The 22,787-nt window shown below is 41.3% G+C and overlaps 2 protein-coding genes across 4 annotated transcripts in view; both read right to left on the bottom strand.

The window, feature by feature from the left end:
• BVES (blood vessel epicardial substance) overlaps positions 1-367 on the bottom strand; it is a 28,090-nt gene extending 27,723 nt beyond the window's left edge. The window contains exon 1 of one of the 3 annotated variants that reach the window (XM_019006063.2): positions 238-367. In XM_019006063.2, coding sequence (XP_018861608.1) covers positions 238-367 — 130 coding nt within the window. Of the gene's footprint in view, positions 1-180; positions 202-237 lie in introns of those variants that run through there. The other 2 variants (XM_019006062.2, XM_019006064.2) reach the window with 2 other exon arrangements.
• Positions 368-4,685: 4,318 nt separating this feature from the next.
• POPDC3 (popeye domain containing 3) lies at positions 4,686-22,704 on the bottom strand. The gene is given in 5 exon segments (XM_015622555.3): positions 4,686-11,099; positions 11,101-11,334; positions 12,121-12,229; positions 13,980-14,721; positions 22,198-22,704. Coding segments are annotated over 4 exon segments (1,038 nt in total). The 5' UTR covers positions 14,471-14,721; positions 22,198-22,704; the 3' UTR covers positions 4,686-10,895.
• Positions 22,705-22,787: the final 83 nt, after the last annotated feature.

Here is a 22,787-nt window from a genome sequence, read left to right as displayed (position 1 = left end):
CGCTCGAGAGAGCGCCTCAAGCAGCTGGGGAGAGCCACGGCACTGAGGTGCGGCCGTGCCCCGCAGCCAGAGCCCCGCAGCCAGAGCCCCGCGCCCGGGCAGCCCGCCCAGCTGTCGGGTGGTTAAAATTAGAAGGGCTGAATTCTCCCCTAAACCTGTGGCAAGCGGTAGTGCCCCTACATGGTGTGTCGAGGAGCCTCGACAGAATTTATAAAACTGCTCTTCTCAACCCGGCACCTGCTGCGGTTGCTTGGTCACGAGCGTGATGTTTAAGAAATGGCACCAAGTTTGCTCGTGCGGCAGTGTGACAGCTCCCAGAAACTTCGTGCTTCCAAAGCGGGACGTTTCTGTCCCCGCATCCCGGCATCGGCTGTGCCCGTGTCCCGGCCAGCCCCCGCCGGCACTACCCGTCTTACAGGACAGGCAGAGTAGTCACCGAGCGTGCCTTCATCCCCAGGAGGCTGACGAGTAGCATTCAGTGAGGAAAGGCATTCCAGCCCATCTCAAAACGTGACTAGCAATGATAAATGAGGACTGCCAAGGCAGAAAAACCCTTTCAATGCATTCTGATGAGCTAGCTACAAAGTGGGGCTTTCAGCAGCCAAGAGCATATGGTCAGCATTATTCTTAAATATTTTTGGGGAGCATACAGAATCCCAACTTGTTTTTCAAGTAACAGTTTATACATGTACACATCAACATGTGCCTGAGGAAGCCCTGCCTTTGTCACAGATGTTCTTGGTTTTGCACCTTGGACAAGAGATCAGGATCTCTTCAGGAATGTGTGCCAAGTGAACAGCAGTTTTATGAATCCCGCTGCCTCATATAAGATCTGTTTTTCACAAATATATTATGAAATAATTATGAAGGACTCGATTTGGCACTGTTTCCTCTGGCTGGCCAGCCATTTTTATGGATACACCTTCTCTTTCCTGAGATATGCAGAATAAGTGAGCTGGAAAAAGGGTAGGAAGATCGAGTGGGGATAGCATGGCTACAGGAATGGTCACGAGCGATAGCATCTAGCATGTGTTTGAGGTTGACAGCATTCAGCCACGCTTGCTGGAGCTAAGCCAAGCAGCTTCCAAAAGCTGCACAAAGCAGCTCGTCAGAGAGTTCCCATCCCAATCCAAACTGACGGGTAAGCATTTTCTAGCATGTTACTGAACGTTATGCGTTGGAGAACTGCAGTTTGTTCTACTGGTTGTGTCTTTATAAAGTCTTTGTACCTCTCTTATTACCCTCTAGGTCTTCTCTAATTTTGGGGGAAGCTGTGGTGGTAAACAGGGTGTGCTTAGCCCTAATGCAGAAAAAAAAATAAAAAAATGTTTGTTAGGAAAGCTTGGCAACAAACTAATAATATTTGCAGCCATGTGACAGTGTAGAGCTTTGTCCTGATTGCAGCTAGTCTCTTGGGATATTCATATTTCAGTATATTTGTGATTAAATGCCATTTCCCCTCTGCAGAAGGGCAGTAAAAACCAAGATTATATGGAGTTAGGTGGTGGTATCTACCAGTCAGCAGAAAGAGGGAAACGGGAGAGGATCTGAGAGATGCCCCTATATCCTGTCCCTCCAGGAGGACCATAAGCAGGTGGAGCACATAGACATGGCTCTGACAGACTCTAGTCTTGTGCTGTGGTGTGCACCTGGGCACAGAAGAAAAACTTTCTCTGACATTCATTTTATATGATAGATTATTGGCCTTTAGTTTTACAGATAATACTAGACAACATTACCTATACTTATACAGATAACAAACATTCTCTAAGTAAAAAGTACGAAATAGAATTTATCACCTTAAAATAAGGTCTCATGTACTGTAGGAGAATGAACTGGTTTAATTAAATAAATGTCTTATTGTTAAATCACCATAAAGACTGCTTTAACCTATCTTTGTCAACAAGCTGCAGGTTCTTTGAAGTATGCTAATGTAAATTAATCTGACAGAGGCAAGAAATAAAAACTGTTTGCATTTACACAGAATGAGGAATTGGCTTTGGACAGACATCAGTTTTTTGAGATTTGTGTTGAACTGATACATTTCATTAGCAGAGTCAGGTCTAATGGTTTTACAGCTGTTCATTGATGCAGGCTTCTTCTCTTTCTTCTACTGTTATATTCTTGATAGCTTAAGTACTTTCTCCAATTATATAGTTATTTTTCACAGTAATAGTACACAGTAGAAAATGACACGTGGATGTTGCATATTGCTCAGTCTTGCTCCTTATCTCCAGCAACCAGCTTTGTGATCCTCAACAGTGTACCTAACCTCTTGGTGCCTGCCTGTTCTTCTGGATTCCAGGGAAAATATCATCCTGCTGATAATGCAGGAAGGTGTTGGACCTCAGAAGGACAGGCAGGAGTTCAGAGACACAGCTGAAACCTGAATATCCATCTCCTGTCTCTCAGTTTAGCCTAGCCAGGCACTGGAAAACTTTATTAAGCAGATGAGGAAGAAACTTTTTGTGAAATTGCAGGCACTCTGCCTCTTTCAAATGAGAGCCCAATGTCACAGCCTTTTTTAGGCAAAGTTTTCACTGAAGAGAACAAATGCTTTGTATTCAGGATCCCAGATGTGCCAGGCTGACTGCTATTTTCAGACAATGGCAAGATCTATGAAATGTTTCCATTTATAGTTTCAAAAAGTGTACTCAGATCTACTCTAAACTAATCTTTTTAAAATTCCCTCCATAGGCTCTGTAAGTGAGCTCCTTTAGAGAGTAATTCATCCTGTGTGTATTTGACAACTGTCTGGAATGGGACAAAATACACTAACAAATCCCATCCCACTGGCTGAAATTTTGTGCCCTATAACTGAAAAACTACACACATTTTCCACAGAAAATTTATTTATATGGGTTTTGCCTGAAAGCATTGTCAAGAATTATGTTTTACTGGAAGGAAGTTTGTATGGAAGAGATTGTGAACGACAAATACTCCCTTAGCTCTTTAGGACTCTGGAGATTTGTTTAACAGGAATATGTGCATTCCAGTACATGTAAACCTCAGGCCCTCTGACAGACACTTTCTGATGTATAGTCAGGCAATTCTCCCAATGCAAGACCTGCAGGAAGGGCTATCTTTTTGTTTGAATCCAAGATCTAAAACACCACATCCTAGGGCTTCCAGGTGTCTGACTAATAGTATAGTAACTGATTGTTGCCAGCTTAGAGTCAGGAGACAATTTTTTTCTAAAATGATCAGTCAAAGTATTCAAAGTTTAACAGATAGTTGATGTAGATGTTTATCTAAAGGGTACATGATCCTGAGGTATAAGGACAGAGTAAAATTGCTTGCCATTAACGTTATCTAAACTGTGTGCAGTAAACAATTTATTCAATCACACCAAACAATTATCCCTGTTCCCAAATTATGCATGAGCAGTTCCCTGCTGACACTTTATTTTGTACATTCATTATTTGAAATTGCTCAGTGAACAATTTCTATGAACTGCTTGCAAGTGATTTTTCTGGGACTTGATAGAAGGGCCTGCTATGCTTGCTCTAGCTCTACCTAAATCACATGATTCCCCAAAAAAACCAGGAGAGCTGATATAAAACAGGTCGGATTTCCTAAAGCAGAGCCATGGCACGCTTGTCACTGCCCTGCCAGGGCAGCTTGCTAACGGCATTGGGGAATAATGGGATGCTGTCCCAGGGGTTTGCTTCTTTCTGCAAATAGAAGAATACCAGATATGGAGTCTGACCACATTGCTTGCCTGGAACTCAAACAGTTATGGACACATTGCTCTCTGTTAACGTGGAGCAGGTCCCCTCCCTGGGTGACAGCCCCTTTTTAGGGGTCTCCACTACAGAAGATTTGGCAGCACTGGGTGAACTGGCTGTGATTTTTCTGTTCCCTTTTTGGACAACTTCCAGGCACAAATAAAGTTCAAAACAATCATGGAGAGATGTCTGCACTAATCCTGAAGGAAATGCTGCAGCTCTCAACCTTCTCTCTGCAGCGATCCCTAGGAATTTGTGTGAGTCTGTGTGAGTGTCTGTACAGACCAAAGGAATCGCAGATATAGTCAGAGTACAAATGTATGCTTGCTTTTGGGTGTTGGTACACTGACAATCAATGTTTTGCTACAGTATTAATCCTCTTTTAGCTGCATATTTTAATATTTACTGTGGCTATTTTTGAGAAGCAAAGGCTAGGATTCAACCTTCAGGATGTTGCATATTTCCATTGTTATCAACCATTTCCTAGGAATTTTAAAAATTATTGTTAAGAATTTAGAATTTTATGTAAAGATATGAAAAGTAACTAGGTAACAAGTGTTTAACATCTCCAGACAGACAGGGCAGGAAAAATAAAATCAAAAAACCTAACTTAAAAACTTGAGGAACGAGGACAAAACAGAAGGGGGAGGCTGAACATGAGTCTAAGGAATTTCTTTAACAAGTGACAGAGAAGGCACACATGATTTGATAGTGAAAATACTCCACAGCGAGGGGAGAAAAGGTATATATATTAGCTCAGAAGAGTTTTGAAATGGAAAGAGATAGCTTCTTTTAATTTAATAAACTGTGCATATTGTAAAGTACTGTCAACATGTGTGCTGTGTTAGAGCATGCCACAACTCTTCCTTGCTACCCTGATCTTTAAGAGCAAAGGCAAACACAGAACTAAAAAACAATATATATTTTCTTCTAATTTCAATGAATAAGTCAGACCAGTCTTCTGAATGATTTTTATTATACTACTTTGTTCTGTAAAGAAAAAAACAACAATAAAACCCTATTATATAGGGTTAAAAGCAGGGATACAGACTGCAATAAACATACATATATATGTGATTATTGCTTTTGTATGTAGCTGAAGTACATGGATCACTGTAAAAAGCACTTTCAGAACTAAAAGGGCAACCAATATAGTTAACAAAAAGATACTAATAGTTTGTAAAATCAAAACCAATGTAAAAATGTTTCATGTATCAGTATTTTTTGTATTTTTTCTATGAATACTTACTCATTAATTCTTTAAATAATGAACATATTTACTGTAAGAACACTGTATTTTTGAAAATATGTAATCAAACAATAGAGACCCAGTGATAAATAGAGCAGAGTGCTGGATATCTGACTGTTTTTAAGAAGCACTTCATTCCCCTCATTAGTGAGATCTGCTTGAAAGTATCATTTGATACTCAACATTTCTGTAAATGAAAACAGGACAGTCTTCATATTCAAAGTAACTATTCAAAATATTTTATCTCTTAGTAAAGTAGAATAGCTACTACAGCTGGATTCCATGAAAGCTTTAAAAATTTCAGTGTGAGATAGTTAGATGACCAAAGCACAGCAAGGAATTCCAGCACAACAGCTGCTTTATAGGAACTGCTGATACCCATCCTTGGGTATCCTGGCAGATGTGAACTGGCTTGCCTCACTTCTGTTATGGATTAAGTTGTTTATCATTTATCCAGTGTAAGAGAACGCATCTGGGAAGATACAGGGTCATACCTAATGTGTTTTAAACTCATCCCAAATTTTACCTGCCAGTATCTCACCCTTGTAGCCATGTCCTACAGTTGGGCATAGGAAGTCTAAGCCCAGCATTAGGTATCTAGCTTGTCATGTATTCTTCCTAAAACCCATACATGGGAAATATTAAAGAGATACATGTGCTTCATCCCCACTGAGCCCAGACTCCTGCAGGCTGCTTGGGATCATCCCACAGAATGGGATGGGAACCTGCTCACCTCCTTTCACAGATCTGAGATGCTTTGATGCTTGCCTATGATGTGCAATTTCTATAGAAAGGGATGGTGCTGCCCACTTCTATATAATTACATGGTTAGGTACATAATTTATCCATTAAACAGGATTTTTGCCTCAGTGTCTTTCTTGGACTAATGTCCTTTTTACTCACAGAAAAGCATAACATCCCCCAGATTTAGACAAGTTTGGGTGGAGAGTTACTAGTGGATACAATAGGATTTGCTGCTGAAATAGTTATTTATCACCATTATTTTATTGCAGCTGTTTATTTATATGACTTTGATGTCTTAGTTCTTGGTGTCCATCTTTTATCACCATTTCCTGCTCAGGTAGTGAAACAGTCCTTTCCCTACAATACATCACCAATCCCTCAAATTAGGAGCTGCAGTTCAACTGACAACTTAAAAAATATTGCCTGTGAATCCACATCAGAAGAATAATTTCTATAAAATCCTTCTGCTCTCACAAGGTTTTGGGAAAGTCCCACCTTATTTTTTTTCCACTCCAGAGCAAGGTTTAACAACATTTGTAGCTTGAAGAAAGATGGTTTGGGTCCAAACCCTCTGCTGGCAGAACTCTCTACTTAGTGACTTTCTAGGAGGGCACTGCTAGCCATGGTTTGGGACACGACCCCAAATCTAGAGCTAAGTGATGACATGCTTGTGCTGCCTTTCTCCTACACACTCTTGCTGATGAAGCTCCACCTACATGGTTTGATTCATCAGCATGAGGTGGCTTCATTTACATGTCAAGTTCAACACATCTTTTGATTCCCACAGAAGCAGAATTACAGCAAGTAGAAACTGATGGGATAAAAATCTAAAAGAAAGGAAAGTTAATATGAATTAGACAAACAGAAAGAAAAGATGTTGTTCCTTAGAAACCCTGAACCTATTACATGTTAATGCATATTGATGTAAATAAAGTAAGCATTTTCAAGAGGGATAAACAAAGCAGTTTAATATGGCATTTATTTTGTTGTATAGTAAAAAAATCTGTTATGCAGTAACAGCTAGGGAGGAAAAATATGCATTCAATTATTACAGGAACAGAAAGAGAAATATTAATCTGGTCATGTCTGAATTCAACAAATAGATATTAATTCTTTCCTTTCCTATTTAAATAGTTTTCTTTTATATAAAGAGCTGCAGATTTGTTTCACTTTTAACACATGGCTTGCATGTGTTAACATTTAACACAATGTTGTGTTTTAATTTTTCATGTACATTGAGACCAAATATGCCTTATATTTATCATTTGCAAGAAGCAAAATCTGTAGAGCACTTTTTTTTCCCTGAAAATGTAGCATCAACATATTATTTAATTACTACAAGCATATGTCTTTTTTGTGGTATGGCAAATCTGTGCAATATCATCCAAACATGTATTCAGCTTCCCTAGTTTAGGGAGGTCATATCTCAGTATGTGTAATTTGCTTTGTTGCAAGGAAAATAATTCTTGAAAACATAGATCCTGGATGGCCCTCCTCAGCCACAAAGCCCAGCCTCTGTTATCACAGGTAACTAATAAAATAACCTTTTCCTTTAAGCACTTAAAATTTGCCTTGCATGGTGTATTAGCTACAACAGCTCATTGGGATGCATCCTCTGGTTATTCCAGAGTTTCTGTAGTTTTGAGTGGAGTTGCATGATGGAACATGTTACCTCTACTTACACTATTAGTAGCTAAGAAAATACCACATAATGAAAGAATTGCAAGGTCAGTCCCATGGCCCTAAGTAGGCAAGACTTGCTTTGAAGCTCTAACTACATATTGCTGCACTTAACCAATTCATTTGCCAGAAATCAAATTTGAAATAAATGTCTCTTGGATAAAAATTGTATGAAATTTAGTTCTCTCTTCCTCCCCCTCTGTTTTGGACTGTCCTAGGCCATACAGTTTCTTACCTTGTGCTGCAAATTTGAACCCTTCTGGAGGCTGTAAGGGCAATTCCAATATGATGTCCATATAACTATAAAAACTTAGGAAAATCAGCTGATGAACGACCACATCATCATGTGCGCAGATTCTGACACTCTTACCTACAGCACCATATAAATGTAGACATAACTCCACAGAAGGTTATGGAACTGGTAAAAATGTAAAATGTGAGTAAAGGAGGACCACTGCAGGATCAAGAAAAGGACTCATTGATAGCTGCATGGACTCAAGTATCCTCTTGTTTAAACCAGTTATGAAGGAATCTGTTCCCTCACTAACAGTTATTTCTGAGTAGTAACACTGGCACAAATTGGAAAAAGCTCAAGTCCGAACTTCATCTAGCTCCAAATGTTCATTAACCTACAAATAATCATTTGTAAAATAAAATGGTTGGGTTGGAAAGGACGTTTAAAGGACATCTTGCCCAAGCCCCTTGAATAAGTGGGAATATCTTCAAACAGACCAAGTTGTCCAGAGCTCCATCTGATTTGAATGTTCCCAAGGACCAGGCATCCGCCCTCTCTCTGGACAGCCTGTTTCAGTGTTTCATCACACTCATAATAATAAAATTCCTCCTTACATCTAAATATATCCTTGAATTTAAAGTCATTACCCTTTGTCCTATCACAAGAGGCCCTGCTATAAAAAGTCTGTCCTCATCTTTCTTGCAGGCCCCTTTAGGTATTGAATGGCTGCAATTTAATGTCCCCTGGAGCCTTATCTTCTCTAGGCTGAGCAACCCAAACTCTCTAATGACTGGGTGTTTATGAGCACACAAAAATCGCCTAATTTCTCTGACATTATTCTGAGTATGACTTCGCTTAGGCAGATTATACAGCCCTCCCAAAACACTGGTTTATGAATCCCATACCAGAGTGTATTTCACTGTATGTTTTAGAAGTACTGTCCAGATTAAAATAAAAACAGAAGCAGAGAGAACTTCTCTCTTGCTTCTGGGCCTTTTGTGTGTACTTGTATTATTGAATTCAGCTGAATTTTACAGCTGAAATGTTCTGCTAGTCATGTCTCAAACAGATGCTGGAAAACTAGAAACAATTTTTAAAAAATGACTCAAAGCCCAGAAAGCACAGTAGCAACACCTAAACAAGATTAGCTAAGAGTATGTTCAGATATTGACTCAGACATGTCCTGGTAGAGATTTCTGACAGTAACCAATTCCAGCAGAGAAAAGCATCAGAGAGGCTTGTGTTTGGAAAGTGTGTGACAGAAACCAAGGCTGGTTTGAAAACAGTCACAAAGAAGAAAAAATTATCAAAGCACCCATCATTCCCCAGTATCTTTCTAAGTAGTATGCTACTGCTTAAATAGCATATATAAGCTTGATATAGAAATTGGGTGAGTAAGACTCCTTGGTCTTATTTTAAGGTGAAGATGATCAAGCTAATTAACTTTAGTAGGGTCAGAATGTAGTAAAGACAAGTTTTCTTGAATAAATAGGCCAAACCCAAATATTCAAGAAAACCATGGAGAACAATAATCAATTATTTATATTACACCTAAGTCTAGAAAAAGATCTCTTTTATGCATTTGAAATATTTTTATGTTTATAGACTGTTACACAGAATGTACCCCCTTACTACATGCTGCCAGCCTCTGGCACTTTGTGCCATAGTTACCATCTGAACAGATCTTTAAAAGTCATCAGTGAACTTCTTGCATTTTTTCCAATTCTCTTTTGACTCTTGTGACTCAGGGACTTCATGAACTAAGCAGCACATACAGAACACATTGCATGGAAGGGTTATGAGAATGATTTGGGGATTATCACATTGTATGCTGGGGTATTTATGTTTGGCTGACTTTCCCCTCTGAGGACGCAACATAAAGCTAAAAGCAAAACCTGTACAATCTTACCTGCTTTACTCGAAATGTCCTCCAAACAGGCAGTGTTTCACATCACTCCTAATAGCTTTTTTATACATACTGCATGATTATCCTTCAAGTGTAAGATTGTATCATCATTTTCAGTCCTCCAGAAACAACTCAAATGATCTAAACTTACAGGTATACCCACACATAGAGAAGCACACAAGGGTCATCCTACCAAGCAAGCCAGCAATTTTAAAATATTAAAAATATTATCTACTTCCAGACATATCAAGCAACAATCCATTCTCATAAAATAGTAATGCTTCTTACTTTTTGATTACTGGCAGGCATCAAGCAGAGCAGCAGGAAGGTGAGTTAGCAAAGACATTCAAAGGCACAGTGACCCCGAGGGTTGAAACCAACTCTCTACTATTGAAGTGTGATCTGAGGCTCCCTTCAGGTCATTAAAACACCACAGAACTAGGGAGAGAATATCTTTTCAATCAAGAATTTCATAGGCACAGAAAAGTGACTCTGGAAGCTAAACAAGAATGTGTCAGTTAAAAATTGTATTTATTGCTGCAGCTGTTTTAGCCTCTTCCCAACAAACATAGCTAAGAAGAATATTATACAACAAACTCCAATGGTTTGGCAGTAGCTTGACTAACATTATTTATTGTACATGTCATGAGGGGAACTGACAGAGCAGAAGCCCAGGTGCTATAGCATCACATTCTATCAAAAATGCTACACAACCATTTTCCTAAGCTGCATTTGCAGCAGTTACAGCTCTTTTATTTTTCTAATGCCAGCAATGACACTTAGGTTTTCATGTAATACCTCTTAAGGACAGTCAGAGAGAAACCAATTACTCACGGGACAGAATTTGTTGTTTTGTTTTGTTTGGGTTTTTAACAATCTTGCTGTGCATTTCAAAATCTTTCATTTCTTTAAGAAACAAGCCCTATGCGATCGTTCCTTAGTCTTTTTTTCTGCAACATTATTCATGTAAATTGAGAGAATGTTCACATGGCATAAAAAAGAACACTATAAGCCAGTTGCTATGTTTTGAATACAACTTACCTGTTTTCATTGACTGTTCTGACTATACTTCACTGTGACAAAATTGTTGGGGGAAAATACAACTACAAATACCATGGGCTTGCTTTAAGAAAACCAAACAAACAATAAAACAACACATCACCACAGAGGCCACCACAATTGCAAGACCTCAGACTGTTATGATTTGTTCTCCTCCAAAACAAAAGAGATGAAGATCGACAGGAGTATCGATGATAAGTAAACATATTGTGCAGACGGTCAAAATGCAGAAGCCAACCTGCTGGCTCTGAGATAGAGAATTCAGCCTACTCCAATTAGCATAAATGGCACTTGTCAGTCAAATTTGGCTTCATCTGCTTTTGTCTCACTGCTCTTCTGCTTTGCCACCTTCCATTTCCCTTCATCGCTTCGAGGAATGGCTGCAGCAGAACTTTCCTTCCTAGGAGGGTGCGAGGAAGGAGCCGCAGTTTGTAAGGCCCGCCGTGGGCTTGCGCAGGGGGGACCCTCGCTGGAGGTGGTGGGAGCGGTGGGAGGGCTGCACGGGAGGGGTCTCTGGCAGTGCCACGTGGTAGAAGTTGGGCAGGCGGATGTCGTACCTAAAGCCTTGCCCCACGTGCACCCTGTCGTTCAGGGCATACAGTTTTTCAGCAATGTCGCTCCCAATTAAAATTGAGAACAGGCGGGAGATGAAGCGGTGTTTAGCGAACAGCAGGTAGAGCTTCTTTCTCCTCCAGGCCACGTACCGACAATCTGTCTCTGCTGTAAGTGTTACCTAGAGAGGAGAGAATTGAACAGCCAGGTGACAAGAAGCTGCTGCTGCTGCCCTTGCTCAGAAGGCAAATCCCTCTCCCAGCAGAACCTGTCTACTGCAATTAGAGCCTGTTAACCGAGCCAGGGAACTCTGGGAGGTTGCTGTATGCAAAAGACAAGTGAGAAAGGTGACTGGATATGGACTAAGCGATCACATCCAGTCAGCCTCAGTGACAATATGCCTGTGCCCATATGGAATGTCTGGTTCAGTGCCACATGTACTCCCTGCTCCACTCTTGGCAGCCTCAGCTGAAAAGGCAGGCCTAAAGAAAGCTCTCAACAAATGCCATTTGTCCTCGTGACAGCAGACTTCAGATCCAACACGGACAGGAGCCAGCGTGTCAGTCAAGTGACAGCAGTGGGGGGCTCACAGAGCGCAGGGGCAGCCCCAGCTGACACCGTGTCCCACGCTGTAACCCGTGCCAAGCTATGTCACGGGCACGGCTTCCCCTGGCTCACCTCCCAGTGGGAAACCTCCTCAGCACCAGCTTCTTCCCACCCCGAGGAAACCTGGCTTCTCAGGGCTGAATATCAGCGCAGCCAAAGAATGCAAACAGAGCCTACCTCCCAGATTAGCTTTAAGAAAACCCTGTTTTCTTGTTGTATACACAAACAGCAAAACCACTCCAACAGATAACGAGGATTTTCCAAACTAATGAGATGCTACTTGTTTGTATAGTATCACAAATGAAACCCACAATTGAATAAATTTATTTCTAAATCAAGAAAGAAACCCCTTAACTTTTACCTGAAAAATTCCCTCTTCTGTGGGCCTCAGTGAATCCCATTCAGGAGAGTCCAGAAATTGAAGAGGAAAAATATAATGCAGAAACTCCCCATCAACTGTCACTCTGATCCTACCAAGATAAGATGTGTTAATTTGTTAGCGCTACCTGTACACCAGCAATGACTACTGTGCTATTTCTACTATCTGAGGAATTTAAACATAGCTTTGAAAGCACAAAAAAAAAAAAAAATCAATGGCCAACATTATCCTAATTCTATCTTTGAACCCAGCTTGCTCAGGCCAGTTGAAAGAGAATACAAGACAATCATGCAACTAAAAGGGAAATCTTTCTAGGCCTTATTCAAACCACATTATTCTCTCTGTGGTGGGTCTGTGCAGTGATGCACAAGCTTTGCCATTAAAAGGTCACCATGCACTGGAGAGGTGAAAGACCAATGCCCATAACAGCATTTACTTGCTTCTCCTGAAAACCATGGGATTTATTTCTAGTTTCAGCAAATACGGATTTTAGAGAGAACAAAGTGGCAAAAAACTGGGAGTGGGAAGCAGGAGTGCTCCATGGCATGTGTTAGGTAGGCCTTCTCCATGTCTAACAGGAATTACATGGTCACAGGACTACGTCTGGAGCCAGAAGATCAGCCTGGAGGCATGGGATCTCTGTGTGAGTGCTCTGGCCTTCAGAAGATGCCAAAGAAAAACTTTCTTTCCTTGCTTCTTTTTAAATAACATATAAATTTGAAGGCACACAAGCAGCACTGTACCACATGGTGAAGGGCAGCAGGAGCTCTGGTTGATTACTAACTGGCTGGGCATGTAGAAGGATGGATACCTCTCTTTTGGTGAGACCAAAAGCAACTTCCATTAAGTACTTCCTGGAGAGCTCCCAAGAACGCTCTGAACCAAGGTGTCTCTAAGGAGAACTGCCCACAATCCATATTGTTCATGGCAAGTAGTCCTGAATCAGCTGAATGTCAAGCTGCCTACAAGTTCCATCTATCCATGCAGCGGGAGATCAAAATGCTCCCAAGTGTCCCATCAAGGACAGTCCATGTCCATCACCTCATGGTGTCTGACCTACTCTCGTGGCGGTCTGGTACTGCACCCTGCTTTGCATACAGTACAAAAACTAGTGTTTTCACCCAGGAAAGCATCAGCAAGGCTGCCAGAAGGATCTCCTAGAAGCAGGGAGTACAAGCAGGTGGATTTACTGCCTCAGGGTCTAACACAGGGTCACAGTATACAGTACCCATAGACCCAGGTCTGCAAGTCTTGATAAGGCTCAACTACATCCTCTTGTAATGAGGGGAGGCTTTTAAGTCTTTTGCTCTTTCTTAGATACATTTCTCCCACTCCCTTGAAAGCAACTGAATACAACCTCAATCAAAGCCAAGATCTCTGTTTAACAGAGCTTATCTCAGTATATTCAGTTTTGTAACTAATATTTTGTCCCATTTCAGATGACACTAGTAAAGAAAAATAGGACAAATGCAGTGCTCATCAGCTAGGCAGCAGATGGACAGCAAGCCATAACCTGAACACTGAAAACCCACATTTATTCCCTTTATCTGCCTAACCTGCTAAACGCTATGGTACAGCTGCCTGGAAAAGAATGACTTCAAATTCTTTTCTTTATGCTATTATTTATATTACAGATTCTGTGCTTAGTGTTTCTATGCTACTGCTATCCTAGACAAGTGTATTTAACCTATTAATATTTATATTACTTGTACTAATATTTAATCTATTGTACTGGAAAATAAACAATACACAAATCAGGCTTTTTGGTTTTTTTCATTCATTTTCAGAAAGGAGAGGAAAATAAAGATATTTGCAGAAAACCTGAACAAAGCAATACAAACCTGCCTGACACAAGCAAGGACAGTTTGTCAATAGGTGTTTTGCCCTGCATGGCGTAACAATGTTCCTTCTCCAGGGTAATCACTTCTGCATCGCAGCACAAGACAATCTTCCTGTACACAGTCAAGGAAATTCCCAGAGGCTGGAAGAGAGCACTGTAGAGTTCCTGGAATTCTCTGTCAAAGGCAACACTCCGGACTTGGTAGGTAACATAAACGAACTGGACGAAGCATATAGCAAACAGTACAAAATTCCAGGAGAATATATCAGCAGCACACACATCCAGCCAAGCCCAAACAGAAGAGCAGAGAAAGCCCAGTCCAAGCAAGCTGAAGACGTAGAGGAGGCCAAAGAATCCACTTCCACCCATGAAGCCCACAACAAAGAAAATACTGGATAGGTGGTAGATAGATCCCTCTGCCTCTTGCTTCCAGGTGGTACATGTAGGATGTGCATATATCAAACTTTCCCAAAAACTTGCATTTTCTCCCATGGCTGGAATAGTTTCTTGATTTAGCTGAGTCTTGAAAATTTTTATTTAGGAGATGCAGCTAGTTTTGGTTTTCCTTTGGTTTTCCATTCTTGCAAACTCTGCTCAATGACCACATAACATCAGGGTCTCTTTTGGTAGTGAAGTTGCACTTAGGATTTTCAGCAACTAAGCAGCTAATGTTCTCAGTGCTGTTTCTCATCAGTTCATGCATTGTTTTGACTTTGGTCATGTCATCTGTAGCTTCATCTGATCTGGACAAGTGAAGAAAAGATGAATTACTAATAAAATTATTTTAATCAATTACATTTTATCAAAGTTTTATTGCCTAAAACCACAGACTGCATTATGATCCAATTACCCCTGTAGCTCTGTGATTCCAGGATCAAATTTCAATATTCATCCAGCTGAAGATCATGTTTTCTGTATCAGTGATCCCTGTAGCAACCACTGAACTGCCACTGAATCCATGTAAAGCTGTGTGTTGCATTCACAACACCCTATGACAAGCCTTTGTACAGCATCACTGCTGAGAAGGTAATTTGATTTGTTGTTCCAGACCTTGCTCCCTGAGAGCCTTTTTAAATGTCCTACCCAGCTCTTCAACAAGAAGAGATAGTGAGCTCTTATTCCTTGTTCATCTCCTCCATCTCTCTCTGGATTTTGGTCAAATCATTCTCATTAATGGGCTGAGAAAAACTGCTCTCTGTTCCTGGAGACCACAGACTCTATCCCAAACACCACAACAAGGGAAACCCAAGTGTCACAGGGGATGGTCTTTTCTACTCCAAGGATAACAGGCAAAAGCCCTTGTCATATATAAGGAAGACTACAAAGCTTAAAGGCATGTTGATACAGGCTATGTTATTAGAACATGAAGTAAGTAGTCCTGAAAAATATGACTCAAGGGACATTTACAAAGCAATTTTACAACATTCAAAGTTCTACATCATAGAATTTCATGCCATGGACCACATAACTTTATCATTCAATACTCTAAAATGTGAAACATGCTATTCACTCTCATATGGTGATGTATTCCTAAGAGTTTTAAAAGAAAAACACAGAACATGAAAGAGACCCCAAAATAAATTTGAAAACAAAAAAATCAAAACTAGCTTTCCATATCTGTTCTTTAAAATAAAAATATGTACTTCAACGTGAGATTATTACAGTACAAATTGCAAGGCCAGAATATATTAGTGGTATAATCAGAATTGAAACCTTCCAAAGCCTTACTGTCTGGTTCTTTTCCTGGTGGAACAGCAAGGAAACTAAGAACTATCTTGTTATCAAAATGATCAGATTCTCTAGAATATCAAAGTAGTTTGGTTTTTTTTCCCCTCACAACAGCCACAGAAGTCAATACTTTAAAAGCACTGCTGTCGCAGTGAAGCATCCAACATCATTCATCAAGGCTTTCAGCAGTGCTTCTTTTACAGTCTAAGAAATTAATAAAGAAAATTTGTATCATATTTCCTAACCACCACAGCATTACTTCTTTAAAGTTTACTCAAACCTCAACATTAATTCTATGATTGAATAACACTGGTGCTAAATAAAGACATCAAATCCCAAACAACTGAGCAGCAGAGCTCAGAAGAATAAGTTAGGAGAAGACTCTCCCTCTCTGAGAGTGGCGATAGAAAAGTCACTGGCCCATAAAAACATCAAAACTAAAGAGAACAGCATCTCTCCAAGTTCCAAAGCTCAAAATCCTCCAGCAGTGTAAGAGTCTGAGTGTAATGCTTGTACCAGCATTACAAGAATAAGGTAGTTTACAACTATAACTTTTTCAGTTGGTTTCTTTATCCAAATACTCTCCTCTGGTACAGGATTCCCCTCAGATGTAGGATTTATCCCTTGGAGACTGGGAGATGGAAACTGCATCAGCTATAAAGAAGTTACCTCGGTATGGTAATATCATGAGGAGTTTTAGGTGGTACTTCTGTGATTAAGGGGTTTAAGATTTTTGAATCAAAAGAAAATAAAACTGGAACATGCAGTTCCCAGACTTTGTGTTCTGAATCCAGCCAGTATTTCCATTACACAGTCAGAAATCAGTGGCAGAAGTTTTTTGTTTGACTATTTGTTTAAAACAGAATCACTGAAAACAGTGATTTTGGATTATTGTTAATAATTCTACTCTCCTGCCAACATTTTGCTCTAAGCAGTGTTACTGAAGACCCTAATTTCTAAATGAACATAATAAAAATCAGTGTTTTGAAGGGAGCCATGACTGAGGGGTTACACTGGAAACTGTATCCATGCCATAAACAAAACCACAGTGGATCAGTAATTCACATTACCAACATCTTTTCATCATGTAATGTCACACATTGCAATAATTTGTGACGTGACATAGTAGTAATTTCACAGAATGTATGTACAACTTTTAATTCACTTATTGCATTCTCAGTCTGCCAACACTACAGCCCACAGCATTTCTGTAAAGCATCTATTCATGACAAGATGGGCCAAAATAATTTGGAAAGAACAGCACACCACTAGGACACAGATATAGGGTCATCATACACAAAACCAAAATCCTGAGAAAACCGTTCTGCATTTGTAACTCCTTTTTCAGAATAGGACCTGTCCTCCAAAACCACTGTGTGGAAAATTCCCACTTATTCCATTAGTTCTACACAATGAGAACTTTTACTGTGCTGCAGCATCTCCCAGACTGGAGAGGGCCTCTCTCCTTCCAGGCAAGAGAAAGGGCAAAGGAGGGAGGCCAGTGCTAGCCCAGAGCACTGCCTTACTAACACAGCAATCTCCTGAGCTACACAAGATATGCAGGCAAAACCAAACCTTCTAGAAATAATGACAAAACCTATGCCTGAACGGGACTGACTTCTCAGAGTATGGTGAAGAGTAGGCATGCTTGCTGCCAGGGAACTGCAGGCCAAAAGAGAGGATGCAGCTCTTCTCAAATAAGAAATTATTCTAATATTTGGGAGCTAAAAATTGTTGGCAATTGTAAATAGAGCAGAGATAATAACAGGTATGGACCTAAGTACAGGAAAAGTTCCAATTTTGAGAGGTATTTAGTGCTAGAAAAGGCCTTTCATGTTTTTCTTGATAGTTCCTACAAGGCCAAAATTTAAACTCTTGAGGGCTTTGGAAGAGTCACTCTAATTAGGCCATTCATCTACTGCAAGTGAGGTTGTGGGGGAGAAAAAAATCTCCCAAACCAAGAAACAAAACAGCTGTGATACCAACAGAGTCATCCTCCACAGCAGTACAACATTACCATTTGTAAGCACCTGGAGGGGACACCATCCTGTCACTGAGGTGCTTTGGCCTTCTGCTTCTCATATAAACAGTACACTAAACCAGTCAAAACAGAAAGAATTTGTATTGTACAAGTGCACATTACAATCTTCCCCCTCCTCAAATGGGTGTTTCCCCCCTACATTTCCGTGTTCACAAAGAATTACCTATTATGTACATTTTTAATTTGCTCAAGGACCATGTACTTTACCCCATTTTTGTCACTGATGATTAAATTCAACTCTGAGAAGCTCTGAGTGTTAGTTACTGTGTCTGGATCACAATGGTTCCTGCAAAAAAGAAACCCTAAAAGCCTTGAGGACACCAGAAGTTCTCTCTTTGGTCTTTTTTAATTAAATCAAAAGTAAAGCTGTTAAGAGTTTGAATAGTCCATTCTTCAGTTGCCTTATCCCAAGTACTGTGAAAGAAAGCCCTCAGCACTTTCACACTGTACATGTTGACAGGCTATAGAGCTGTTCGTGCTAATCATGTAATCAGCCTGGGTGAATTGTTTGCTACAGGTTTTGGAAGCAAAAGGAAAGATTTTCCTTTACAGCATAAACATTTCTTTGCACGAAAAGAGATTATGATGGATTTAGCACACTACAGTGTGTATGTTTATACATGAGCTAGGAATCATAGCCTGGCTTGACACCCCAGAAACTCCACCAGGGGCAAGGCAGCCCCTCCAGCCAGGGTGGTCCTCCTGGCCTAAACACCCCCCATTCCAGAGGGATGAGCTCCAAGCACCCCCTCCAGGTTCACAAATTAAATGTTGTCTAACATAATTTAGATTATAAAAAGAAACTGCTCCTTAATTTCATGGAGTAGTTCCACATGCAATGTAAAGGCATACATCAACTGAGATACCCCTTCCTTCCACTGCCCCAACATCTCTGGCATCCCCTCTGTGGCCAAAACCACAGTGACACCTGTCACTCCCAACCCCTGTTTTGTTGAGTACTTTCCCCAAGATACTGTCCTTCTGCAGTGGGGCTAGATACCCCCAGGGACCGAAAAAACCCAACTCTTAATTGCAATGCAGTGTCTAACTCAGGGCACAGAGGAGCTCTGCACCTACAGAGAGCTCTGGCTATGTGCCTCTAGGCAAGTATGGGCAGGGAAACCAGCTGGGTTTGGTGATAAACTGTCCCTGGACTCACTCCTGGCTGAGAACATGCATGCAGCAAATAAGGACAGTAATTAACAACACAAGCCACATTCCTCTAAACTTCTTGAGACTATATCCTAGAGAAAGCTGGATATTTACAATACTGGAAAACACAAGGTTTTACCAACAAAATGCAGCCTGCAGGAAGGTGGAATGAAGATGAGGAAGAAAAGGACTACCCAAACTAAAACACAACGGTATCAAGATATCAGTCACTATAAAAGTAGATATATTCAGATTTCAAAGACACACAAGCACACATAGCAAAGGGTAATAATTAGTAGGATGGCTTTAAAGATTTCCTTTTCTAGGAAATAAAGAAGTTAAGATGCTGTCTGGTCCCTAAAATAAATCTGAGTGTACCATTATTAAAAAAAATTATTTATTACAATTCTATTTTTTATGCTACAGGAAATCACGCTAGATGATGGGAACATCTCCCAGACTTGTCTTAAGTTACTTGATATAAAAAGGTTGTATATAACTAGAAAGTTTTGAGAGCTGGTCTTCCCAGAGAAATCCAGAAGCCTATCTCAGATGCCAACTAAGAGCTACTTTAGACAGCAGAAAACATTGAAGACAGGTATATCTGAAATTATTCCTCCTGTAGATGTTATACATGAAATCTTCATCTGTGTGGAGCCAGCATCCCTCCCTTCCTGTGAATGATTTTCAAATGAAGGGATGTGTTCAAAGAAAGGGATGTAAATGCTTTATCGTGCAACCTGAGCACCCAAGCCTCAGGATCCCACTCCCTGGGTGAGCATCCTCATGGCAGAATGAAGAGGAACTGCAGTGCAGCTCTGTGTCCCTTCTGCACAACATCACAGCTGCAACAACAAGGGCAGCAGGTGACCCATCCCCATGAGTCCAAATGAGTCACTGGGAGCACACTCATGGGAAGAGAGAAGATGGATCAGCCCTCCCTCGGTTGAGGCAGGCATCCCATGCCCCACTCATGTCTCATTGCTGTCTCACCCACTGGATCAGTGCTCTGAGCAGGGGCTGGCACATGGAAGGCAAGTGTCTCAGCCCTTAGAAAAGCAGTCAGACCACACTCTTCCTAGTCCTTCCAGTGCGTGCCTGGGCTGCAATTCCCAAACTGGACCTGCCACACCGAGATCACCCATGTGATGTGATACCTTCCCAGACAGTAATCCTTCTGGGAATGCTCAGAGCTGCAAAACAGGCAGCTGGGGCATGTCCAGCCACCAGTGGTGCTCCACTGCCTTCAGGGCAGCTCTGAGACACGACCACCAGCCACCAAGCAGGACTTTCCAGGGCCAAAGCCCTCCTCTGGTCAGGCACAATTTAGGCTACCATGCCTAAGTTTGCTCAACCAAGCAGCCCCTTCAGCCAGTTGCTGCCCAACCCTGGAGACACCCCAATGCCACCTCTACACTGAAGTCTCCACACAAAGAACCCACAAACAAATGGCACGAGGCCAGTGACTGCTTGTCCTCCTCGCCAAGCTGGGCCTGTCTTCCATCTCCCTGTTGCAGCAGATGCAGAGCTGCTGTCTCCAAGGCACAGCTCTTCAACAGGAGACATTTCATAGGACTTTCCACTCATTGAGTTTGTTTGGGTGCAGCTGGGAAAGCCTGATTCTGCCTACAATTTGCTTAAATTCCTACTAATCTGTTTAGGAAGTGGAAAAAAGCTGGGCAGGGGGAGGCCTTGAGAGAAAAAGAAACCCCACAATAATACAGAAAGAACAGTTTAAGGCTCAGTAGGAGCACTGCATGCAATGAAGCTGGTATCTAGTCTTTAATTATTTAAAGACTAGATAACTATACAGAACTTCCAGTACTTCAACAATACCTCCTTTATCACTGTAAAATATACAATGAAACTCCCTGTGGTTGCAAAGCCGGTGTTGAAGATGCTGCCTATTTTATCATCTAGACAGTGTCTGAAATGAAAAAAAATACATATGTCTTTCAATTTTAATCAGAATTAATGAACCATAAGTAGATGTGGTATTCCCACCAAATTAAGAAGTATAATTCTCTCTCACATTTTTTTTAGTTCTTTTGCTCCTAGAAACATGAATATGGAATGGCAGTCAGTCATTTTTTTCAAGATCGCAAGCACTTAGGTAAATTTGAGCAAGGTTCTTGTATATTGAATGGCATTGCCAAAAAAAATTCAGGGGGTCTGTTTTATTCTGTTTTAGAATAAAACTTGAAAGGAAGCAAAAATTCAAGCTTCTCTCCAGTTCAACTTTTAAATTAACAGTGGAGAAAGAAGCCACAAGGCACATTTCACAAGTGCTTTAAAAGCGGGTTAATGAACTACAGCTGAACTCTGCAGAATTCTGCTTAAATGAGTTTGTATGGTGCAGTAGTGCCTTTCAATGGGAATGTATTCCCGTGAAACCAATCACCTGACATGACCTTTGTTTCCCAAAAAAAGAGGCTTGGTTCACCACACCATACCTGCACATACAACTGACTTACAGAGATGTGCCATGAGTCCAAACACATACAAACAGGTTGCCTATCATCATCTGGAGACACTGGCCAGAGCTCTTCTTTGCAAAATAGGGGAACACACTAAGATGACAAAATCTCCTCTCTGAAGAACCCACACACTGAATAAAAAGATCAAACATAGCTTCAGTTAACAATGGTTTTCTTGAATCCTTAATGAACTGTCTGTTTTCAACTTTTGTCATAGAAGCTTTAAGATATCTGTGAAGGGAAAGTTTGTGTCAGACCACACAGACCACCACAACTACTGTTTTTTTCTGTTTCACTAGAGGACTTGCAGTGTACTTACTATTTTGAAGGCAAGGCATTTCTTTAAAACTTGACATTTTAAGGTACTTTATTGTTTGGCACCACATGGAACTCTGTGGAAAGCCCAAACAGGACCAGTTCTGCAGAAGTGGAAACTATTCCTTGTTTTGCTGTGGTCAATGAAGACATGTTAACTTGTATCTATGCAGTCATATTCCCATTAAACAACAGTTAGCAAGAAGCCCTAGTTCTGGAACCCAGGTTTCATCCATGAAATCTCTGTAACACTATCAGGTGGTCTGTGATTCAGTATTACAAGAGATCTGCTACATAAAATATTTGCCCATAAAATGATTGACAGACTAAATGCACACAAAGATTTATAGAAAAGATGAAGAAAATGTGATAAAATATTACAGTTTGGAACAATGTGTTTGGCAATAAAAAAAATAATTGTAGTTTGGAGAAGTGCTTTGTTTCACTTGTTCTATCTTTGGAAAAGGAGCAACTGCAAATGCAATTTCAGAGTTTGTGTCTCTTACCATTAGTTGATGGAGAGGGAGAAGAATCAAATAATGCCAGCCTAGGAGGCAAACCCCCAGCCGGAGGAAGAAATCCCCGGATACCGAGGTGGTTTTGTCACAGCAGAGATAGATACTCCTCGAGCCAGCTCTTCTGTCAGTGAGCCGGCAGCACCGGGGCAGAACCAGAAACCCCGCTGTCCTAAGGTACAAATCCTAACCCGAGACACACAACCAAGGGCTCCACTTCAGACAGAGCCCTGGCGAGGAGAAGCGCTGGGCAGCGTGTCGCGCTCCTCTCTAGAGGGGACACGGCAGAGCTCTCCAACTTCCAGGCAGGGCTGACTCGGGAGCTCCGGTTACCCCCGCCGGGCACGCAGGGAGGGAGGGCTTCCCTCCCGGGACAGTGACCCCTTGTAACCCTCTCTCAGGGCGCCGCCGAATCCTCGGGGCGGGCAGCCCTCCCTGGACCGCCGCTCCAGCCCCGGCGCGGCTGTCCCGGAGCGCGGCGGTGCCGGAGGCGTCCCCGGCTCCGCTCGCCCCCGGCCCGGGTAGAGCAGACGGCGCTCCCAGCGCTGCCTGGCTGGACAGCGCCGGCGGGGGGCGGGCGG

This window comes from Parus major, chromosome 3 (genome assembly GCF_001522545.3).
Source record: "Parus major isolate Abel chromosome 3, Parus_major1.1, whole genome shotgun sequence".
In the NCBI taxonomy this organism is placed as follows: Eukaryota; Metazoa; Chordata; class Aves; order Passeriformes; family Paridae; genus Parus; species Parus major.
This window is presented reverse-complemented; position numbering and strand designations above follow the sequence as displayed.